This window comes from Odontomachus brunneus, unplaced genomic scaffold, assembly GCF_010583005.1.
Source record: "Odontomachus brunneus isolate Ranch 3 - 2012 unplaced genomic scaffold, Obru_v1 Obru_scaffold_149, whole genome shotgun sequence".
NCBI lineage: Eukaryota > Metazoa > Arthropoda > Insecta > Hymenoptera > Formicidae > Odontomachus > Odontomachus brunneus.
Window position 1 is genome coordinate 77,751 of NW_022639599.1, and position 9,740 is coordinate 87,490.

The 9,740-nt window shown below is 39.6% G+C and overlaps 2 protein-coding genes across 5 annotated transcripts in view; one reads left to right on the forward strand and one right to left on the reverse strand.

Moving 5' to 3' along the window:
* The window catches only part of LOC116850550 (midnolin homolog), a 29,624-nt gene extending 27,684 nt beyond the window's left edge, over positions 1-1,940 (forward strand). For all 3 annotated transcript variants that reach the window (XM_032828962.1, XM_032828960.1, XM_032828961.1), the window contains one exon: positions 252-1,940. In XM_032828962.1, the coding sequence (XP_032684853.1) occupies positions 252-517 (266 nt within the window). In that variant the 3' untranslated portion in view covers positions 518-1,940. The remainder of the gene's footprint in view (positions 1-251) is intronic.
* Positions 1,941-6,115: 4,175 nt separating this feature from the next.
* The window catches only part of LOC116850562 (E3 ubiquitin-protein ligase MIB2), a 10,296-nt gene continuing 6,671 nt past the window's right edge, over positions 6,116-9,740 (reverse strand). For both annotated transcript variants that reach the window (XM_032828986.1, XM_032828987.1), the window contains 5 exons: positions 8,904-9,215; positions 8,180-8,540; positions 7,669-7,874; positions 7,277-7,521; positions 6,116-6,860 (listed from right to left, as the gene is read on the reverse strand). In XM_032828986.1, coding sequence (XP_032684877.1) covers positions 6,553-6,860; positions 7,277-7,521; positions 7,669-7,874; positions 8,180-8,540; positions 8,904-9,215 — 1,432 coding nt within the window. In that variant the 3' untranslated portion in view covers positions 6,116-6,552. The remainder of the gene's footprint in view (positions 6,861-7,276; positions 7,522-7,668; positions 7,875-8,179; positions 8,541-8,903; positions 9,216-9,740) is intronic.

A 9,740-nucleotide genomic window follows, 5' to 3' on the forward strand; every position in this document is an offset into this window, starting at 1 on the left:
ATTAATACTACAGAGATCGCAACTGTTACGCAGTAACCATATAACATGATTATAAACTCTGTTTTTCATAACTTGTATACTTTCTGGACCATTTTAAAATCTTTCTAATCTAACTTCTTCTTTACCAAGCTTCAAATATGTATCTATTTAATTTTAAATGCAACTTAATTAACAGTTACAAAAAAAATAGATGTGCAATGTAAGTGCAACATTAACGTTAATATTATGGTAATATTCGGTAATATTCGCAGAGGAATTATCGAAAGAGAACGAGGCGACAAAGGGCAAGATGCGCCGCCTGCGCTTAGTCATGGAACAACGTCGCGCCAAGAGGAAAGCCAGACGACAGGCGCGGGCCGCGCCGTATACCACGCAGTGGGCGGCGTTGACACCCGCCGATCCAAACCACGAGCCGAACACATCAACCGCGAGCACCAGCACCACCAGCACTAATAGCGCAGAGCCGCAAAACGAGCCGGAGCTCCCTCCGTGCAGTCCGGAGCCGGTCGTAGCTTAAACAATTACGTCACCAGTCAATTCTTGGCACAGTAATATCCTCTATTGTAGATACATAGGATAATTCTCACGTTTTTTTTTATTTTTTTCCTGTTTTTTTTTTGTTTATTGCACTGATTTATTCCAAAAGAATGCAAAAATAAGATTTTCAACACACATATATCACCGTGGACGCTACGGTTCATTTCATACGAGTTGTTCTTTTGAATCCACATGTTCCTTTGAAACCAAAAGAACTTCATAACGCTTTTAACAATCGGCTTAATCACGTTGCTTTGTCATTGCTCCGTATCTCTCTAGATCATTACTGCGGATTCGCCGAATCTCTCTTCGTATGATGCGAGAGTCTGACGTTACCTCCCGATACGTTTCTATAGGCAAACTCCGTTAGATGCTCCGGAGTATTCTACCTACGTAATGACGTCATCAAATTGCGTGTAAAAAAGGCTTCGAAGTACTTGCAATGTTAAACCGACCGCACCCGGTGTAACATATACGAGACAGACGGACACTGAAAGATCCGAAAGGAGCTCCGGTTATCTTTTCTCTGTCTCTCTCTCTCTCTCTCCCCCCTCTCTCCTTGAGATTCTCCGACTATAGAGATCCGGTTTCGTACGTCGATGCAATGTACAGCGATGCGTCGTACGCGTCACCGCGTACATCGAGTGTCGATGACAAGTCGATGATGTACCGCAGCGTCCGGCTGGACTCTCAGGACTTTTGGTCGTAGCTGACAATAATTGCGAATGAATCAGTGTGACGTTTACGTATCTACGCACATCGACTGCGCGGTGAAAGAAGTCGATGAGTCGCTAAGAGAACAGGAACGGAGGAATCCTAATCGAGAAACTCACTAAGATTAAAACTCGCCGATAGCTGCACCTTCGGCGAGCGAGAAAAAAAAAAGAAGAAAACACAAGATGAAATCGTAACTTTGTAACTCCATCGATCGCTGTACGCTTCACACAGCGATAAATAATTATTCTCTCGCTATCGGGCACTTTTAACCGATGTCTTATACGAGTAGATACGTGTAGATACCTTAATCACGCGCGCGTGCGTCGTACGAATTGTGAAGTAAGACTGTCTTCGAAAAAGCAATGGCATACCACAATCTTGTGGCTCGCCTCGGCGACAGATTATAGTCGTCTGAAGCAACAGAAAGAAGAAGCCGTGATAATCCTCGCGCGCCCACCTATGCGGAACTTGTGCAAGTTTGTATATTGTCCCTTACGGACCGGTTGATCTAAATCACCGCGATGATCTTTTTTTGTAAGTAGCAAGTGCACTTTCCAACGTTTACTTTGCGACAAGACGTAAACCGCGAGGGGTTCGATTTGTTGAGCCGCGGGGAAAAGAATTGGAATGCCCCGAACCAAAAAAAAAAAAAAAAAGAGTAAAAGAATAAGCTAAATTGAAAAAAAGATATAATGTGAAAAAAATAGTGAGAGAAGAGAAGATAAATCAGCAGTGGAAAATTATTTTTTGCATATAATTCATAAGATGATCCAAGGAGAAGGGTAGACAAAAGATATAGCACCGAGTGTATACACTCGGTTTCACAGATGCATTGCCATTCAATAGGTTAATTACTAAAAATTTTCGACTAGCTGCATCGGTTTTCAGATTCGCGCTTTTCGTGACTCTTAATTCACCCGGAAAGCAAAAACGTGATTCAAAAAAGAAATGACATTTGACAATTTTTGACGTTTTATACGTGTAAGAGAAAAAAATTATCTACTCACGTGACGCGTAATCAGCAACAGAAAAGTAAAGAAAATTTTATTAGAATAAATAAGAGATTAATATATAAAATTAATGTAAATAATTAACAACTACTGGTTGCGTGTTACACGTAAGCGGATGACATTTTTTATCGAAACGTAAATCTTTCAAAATACCTCTCCTGCTTTGAACACGCTTTCGTTTTTTCGATTAATTAACATCCATGATAAATGCGTACCTAGAAACGGGTGTGGTTGGTCGAAAATGTTTAGTAATTATTAATCTATTGACTGGTAAGGCATTCGCGGAACTAAGCGTACGTATCGAAACGGATCAATCGGCTCGGAAATAGGATGCTCATATCAGTTTACTTCGCGGAATGAAGTGTTACATACGCGAAGTTTCGGCAGGTGCATTGAGTTTCTCAATGAATCGCCGTGCCGATTTGTCATTTCCGGACACTCGACTTTGTTGCTCCTCGTTAAAGGATCACGCTACATATTATTCCTCGAGGAAGAAAACTAGAAGAGAAGCTGGAAAGGGGCATATAGGAACACTCCTTTAGCCGAAGTTAGGCGATCGTACTCTGCATGGCATCGTATCATGTATGGCGTCTACGATCCGTTTAAGTTAACTAGGTACTAAATAATACACACAATGTCACACACACTAATAGAGAGATTACATTGCGTTTAGGTTTTACTTAGGGAAAGAAGAAAAAATATTATTACCATTATTACATTATATATATATAAATATATATCGTTAGTACAGCTACAATTTTTGCAAAACCGGCTCAACAATGTAATATACGACTACCTTTATCGAACCTTTATCGAATACCAAAATAAATAAGATTGCTTGCTAAGCTAAGGGATAAAAAAGTTCATTTCAGTCTTGTTCTTCGAGTGCGTGATTGTGTGACTTGTGCGTTATTCGTAGGTTTTTGTTATTGTTAACGTTACATTATCGTCTCTATAATGTTATTCGTCATTTGTTTTTTATATTTTTATCAACGACGCAATTAGTCGGGAGAAAAAGCGAGAGAGAAAGAGAGTCGGTGAAAAGCTTTTCTCCCCGTCGTTAGTCGATAAGACGTAATGTTTAAAGGGTACAGGAGAAAAAGAAAGAAAAACAAATGGGAAAACTTGAAAGAGCACAGTGAATTGGAGATTAAAGTTATCTACCGCAAAATTGTTTATTTAAATTATGTCTTAAATTACGTACAATCGTAGAAACCTATCGACGCTTAAGAGTTTACGCGATACGCTACCGTAGTTTTATCGTATTTCATATCTTTTTGTAGTATACGCCGCAGATACCTAACGACAATACAGTTACTATTGTAAAAAAAAAAGAAGAAAGGAAAGGAGAAAGCTAATATCATCTCGATGAATCAGATTTGGCAGTATCACGAATTATACGCTGTTCGTCGCGAGCATAAAATCCGCGATGCCTTACCCTGGAAGGGAGCACACTTTGGCTCCAGTATGCTAATCGATAAAAATCGCTCTTTTTCTCTCGACCGGTTATCATCGGTCCAGAGAGATTAATATGCTAGTCGATGTAAAAAATCGTGATTCACGCAGCTCGATAACACCGGGGTACATCTTACACCTCACTCGTATATAATGGAGCGCCTCTTTGCGCATCTTGAGTATGATCTTCTTTTCGTTGTGTCAAGTAGAAAGGCAAGATGTCTAATACTGATAAAAGAAAAAAGCGAATTTCCTCGGAAACCACCGTTTCGTAGCCGTTTGTCTCTTTCTCTCTCACTCTTTCTATCTCTCGCCGGTGATTCGACTGCTCGAGGATTTGTCTTCGCGGTTAAGCCTGTACCTCGGTAATCGTCGGTCCTTTCGAAACGACGCGAACGCGATTACTTCTTTCTGTGAAGAAAAAATGTCCTTTTGTTGTTCGATGTGCGCTCGTAACGGAAAGCGCGCTTAAAATTAATTGGTTCCATGCTTCGGTCTCAATCGATCGCAAATGGATTGCTTTATACAAACGCGATCTCGACGAACACGATTTAACTATCTAGAAAATTTGGCTATAAGACTGGGTATTTCCCTTAATATAATATCTCTTATTCGGTACGCAAAATGTCCAGCGAACGATACAAACGTCGTGGGAGAGAAGGGGGTACGTTCACACGTTGAAGCTGATTTATGCGGTTCCAAGTATCGCTCCTCATTGCAATAAATTAAGTTCTTCGCGATTTTATCGAATGGATACTGAGTACACTCTCTTTCCGCCTATTTAATATTTAAGAAGCATTTAAGGAATATTACTTTTTTTAATCTAGTGCTACTTCACAAATTGCAACATTGCCGATCAGTTTTATATTTTTCTAAATAAAAAACAAAATCTCTTCATTAAACTCACCATCAATGACATTTTCACAGAGTATAAAAAAATGTTAATAAACTTTCTCATAAATCGCATAAAAAATTACATCAAGTGTCAAATCTTTTTCGAGCATGCTCTCTTCTCTCCCGTTGTGTGCGAAACGGCAAGAAGTTCGCAGAGCCTTGGAAGTTTTTAAACACGTACGTAGAAATAGCACGTCATCTCTTCGCGATAATGTGTAATGCGATATGTACGAACATTTGTCGTTTTATGTCGATTTACATCGCAACTGCTACCTCGTCGAAGCGCGCGACTTTGTCTCGCGCGTCTACTTTTGCGTTCGACATTCGCGCTCTCCTTAAAGAAGGGGTAAAAAATGGACGGGATAAAGCACAGACGCGATCATGCAGATTCGCGGAGAAAGGAAGGCGTACAAGGTACGTGTCACAAACAACCGTACGTCGCGCGTTCGCTGGGATACATCGATCTACGTTTGCACTGCGTTCGATTAAACTAATTAATTAATCTCTGACAAAATCAACAAAGTGTAACGTAAAATGCGACTGCAGCCTGTATCCAAGCGAACGCGACCTTTGTCACGTGTAAAAATCTCAAGTTCTCTCATTATGGCACGATGTTGGTGCAACAACATGGGAGCGAACATGGGAGCTGTGGAGCTCGCCCCCTTTCGCATCACGAGCGTGCGAAAACGTTGCGAAAAACGCTCTCTTTTGGCAGTTTCAACTCTACAGCGCAACCCGATTATTCAACGTACGTATCGCACGCAAATAAGTCGGTAAAAATTTCTTACGTCACGCTCGATAAATTCTACTTTGTTTTTCATCGCTCGATCGAATGCATATAAAATATCTCACGAAGAAAAACTGATATCTCGGCAGGCGATGGAATGGAATATCTATATTATTGCATACGAAAAAATGGTACAGATTTAATCGTACCTGTACCGATTTCCAAAGTGCGTCGAGATGGAAAATTGAGTTCTTAAAAATTGAAAGTACAATAAATAATGATTTCTCATCGCATACATATACACACACACAAAATATCCAAGCTTCGAGAAAAATGTTAATTAAATGTTACAGACAAATATTACGAGACATTAAGACTCCTGGCCTCTTGCATTGTCTACCTCTTTAATGACGTCAGAAGCGAGAAAATACATGCTAAAAATTCTTGTAATCGATTAAGCAAATTTGTAAGATATTTCGTGCACTCTCCTTTTGCTCTAATAAACAATAATTTATCGTAAATTAACGTGATATACAATTTATCTTCTTATTTCTTTGCCTATTTCTATTCAAGTTAATTTACAATAAATTATTGATTGTTAGAGAAAAAGAGGGATACACGGAATATCTTACAAATTTGTTTAATCGATTGCAAGTGTTACTTTGTGGATATATATTTTTATTTTAACGCATTTTGCAAGAATTTTTAGCATGCATTTTTCCGCTTTTGACGTCATTAAAAAGAGATAGATAACATGAGAGGCTTAAAATCACAATTCGATTATTCTCCGTTTATTGCCACTCACTTGCGTGTTTTTGACAGCGAATTCGACTGGATACTCTAGTGCTCACTAATACCAATATTATATAATTCATTTTCATTTAAGATCATTTTTTACGTTTTCATTTAAGATCATTTTTTACGTTCATTTTCAAACGCTCCCTGTAGTCAATAAAATGATACAAAACTAGTTATACAATACTAATTTCCAATCGAATTCATAAGACAATCGCAATTTGTCGGCCGTCCAGAACTAAAACGCGAGTCCATGCTGGACTCGTTTTACAAATTACGAGTCTAATTAGATTACTATCATCTGCCGAAATATCGATCCCTCTTCTACTCGAGACAACATCTCTACACGCGCGTGTCCCTCTAGAAAACTGATATCAGCATCTTGATCGATAAACGTTTGATCGTTAAGGATCTTTTCTAATACAGATTGATCTTCTTCGTGATCGTTTTACGGCACATATGACAGGTCTTCAACGGCGCGGCGCAATGTTCACACGCGCCATGACCGCAAAGAAAGGCGACGTTACGGCGACGTTCCATGCAAATGCTGCACATATTCGCCTCTTCGAGGTCCGCGACTCTGGTCTCTAGGTAACGCAGTCGCTCCAAGTCCTTGTCTTTCTCCCTCTCGCTGATCTCTTCCTTGCGTTTGGCTTCGGGCGACAGACCTTTCGACTTGTCTTCCGGATTAGCTATGGAGACCTCACCTGCCGCTAGTTGACCGTCTGCAAAAACGGACAAATATGAAGTTTATACGCAATCGTGAAATATTTACAGTTGTAAATTGTTACAAGTCTGTCTCGGCAATATCGTCTCGATTAAATTTAACTTTTTAAGAATGGAAGTTGCAAGTGATTTAGTAACCAGATCAGATTAACCAATCTGAGTCGAAAAAATCAGCTGAAATGTTAGTGCAAAAAGAACATATCGATATATATTTTATTATTAACAGACTTCCATCCTTAAAGAGTTAACACATTGATTGCCATATAGATCGTAATTATCAATTGTTTGGTTAACAAGACATCTGATACATCCTTTGTGATTTATATATTTTTTTTATGATTATGTTAAGTCTACTATACTAAATAGAGTGATCACTACGGATAATTCTCGTAAACAATCAAATAAAATCACATACCTTGAATCATTTGCTTCTTAACGATCGAGTGGCCGCAATGTGCACAACCAACGAGTGCACTGTCAGAATCAAATCGGTTCTCTTGCTTCGTACCGGGTACGACCCTTGAACAATCCCGACATTCCGCTTCGTCGCCGGCACCCGGTATGCTCTTCCTCGCGTCACGCATTCCTTCTGACGGCGACATATTATCTATCCGATACGTAAGTGGTTCTACATAACCGCTCGGTGGATTGTCTTCTATTCTGCAAAACGATTTGTCGAAACTTGAATTAATTGATTTCTTAATTTGGAAAAAAACGACGTGTTGAAACTTATGTTTCAGAGTGAGTTTTATAGCATGTTCGAAACAAATTTTCACAATTCGAAATAATTGCATCTTATGGACTTACTCTACTCTGCTGGTATTTAGTTGGTAAGATCGTAAAAGTTGGACGAGTTGAGCGGCCTGCGGGTCAGCTTCCAGGAGATCGAGCGGCGTCTTTTCCTTGTGGTTTTTCACCTTGTCAAGAAGCGTGCAGCTATAATCTACGCTCACCAAGAAACAAGCTAATGCTAATTCAGTCTTTGCACATTGCCTCGCCAGGGCCTGCCAGATCTGTCCAAGAAAAATAAAGAGTCACTCACCGGAAACCAATATATACCAATATATACTTGTTTTCTTTTTTATACATTTAATTTTACTTAAAAAATTAGTGAAAATTGTAAATTAGAGAAAATTGGAAAATAATTATAAAAATGTAAAATTACGGCTAAAGTTTCATATAAAATGGCAAGAACAATGACTCGTCTATGTGTCGAATTATATCGTAAATATCGTAATTTTTTTAAATATTATAGTTTAAATATAAAATTGCAATTAAATATTGTAATCGAGATAGGAAGTCAAATATCATGTCGTACTGTGTATATAAGCGGCGAATCCCTGTTTTCGGTACTGGGCACAACGGTTTGTTGATTCGGGCTTTTGGCGATTGCAATATGCAGTACAGAATCGCCGTCCTCATCTGCACAGGCGAGGTTTGCATTGTGATGCACTAATAATTCGACCAGTGACCAATGTCCCTGCGAAGTCGCCAGATGTAATGGTGTCTGTTGCCGATTGTTGCGCAAATCGACTTTTGCACGGCCGCCGTTCTGCGACAGGAGTATCGCCGCGACTTCTGTGTGGCCGTTCAATGCCGCCAAGTGCAACGCTGCGAAGCCGTCTTCCTTTTTCACGTCCACTAGGTCCCGTGCACGTGCAATTATTTTCTCCGTTGCGCTATGGATTTACAAGGATTCGTATTAAATTGAATTCTAGCTGTAGTCAAGTCGTTAAATCGTGAATCAATTGATTTTTTAACTTGATAAGAAAAGCAGTATTTTAAATCGATATTTAGAGTGGACTTGGAATACTTTTGAAACAATCGAATTGTGTCTAAAATTGTCACTAAAATGATGAAACAATTAACAATATTTATTTGATATCATAAAAAAAAAAAAAGAGTATAAAAATCTAAATAACTAAAATGATCAGTGAATTTCGATAGATTTTAAATTTGTAATGAAGTCATGTATTTCTGAATTTGTACGTATTTTAAGTTGCTGCATGAAACTTTGTTCGAATTCTTTTTGACATACGTACTGAGCGTTGCCTTTGAGTGCAGCATGATGCAGGACATTGAAGCCACGTTTGTTCCGTAGTGTGAAGTCGACTCTCTCACAAGCGCACAGTGCATCAATTATATCGAGCGCGTCCTTTCCAATCGCATCGTGCAGCGCCGTGTCGCCGTAAGAGTCCTGCAGATTGACATCGCAGTGATAACGCAACAGCGTCTTCACGCACTGCGCATGTTGTTTGTTCACTGCTACGTGCAAGGCACTACATCTACCATTGTTGACGGCGTTAATAGTTGCACCTCGAGATAACAATAATTCCATCACTTCCGGTTGATTGCTAAATGATGAGAAAAAAAAGAATTCGATATGATTAATCCGTAAACTGTGCCTTAGAATTGTACTTACAGTGTGATCACCTATACAGGGTGGCCCGAAGTCCCATGATGACCCTTGGTGAGAACGTAAAACGGATTGAGGTGAGCAAGAAAGTCCTGTGCCGTTTTGCGATATTTGCAATAATTTTTGAGAAATTAATTATTTTGTCTCAACAAATTAGCGTACAGAAAGCGGCAGCGGAAAGAAAGATGCCTTCGGCCGACCGTGACACTCGCGAATCGTATAGCGAGTCTATGTCTCGTAGCTATGGGCGGAGGGACGCGGCGAGATACGATTCGCAAGTGTCACGGTCGCACGTCGGCCGAAGGCATCTTTCTTTCCGCTGCCGCTTTCTGTACGCTAATTTGTTGAGACAAAATAATTAATTTCTCAAAAATTATTGCAAATATCGCAAAACGGCACAGGACTTTCTTGCTCACCTCAATCCGTTCTACGTTCTCACCAAGGGTCATCATGGGACTTCGGG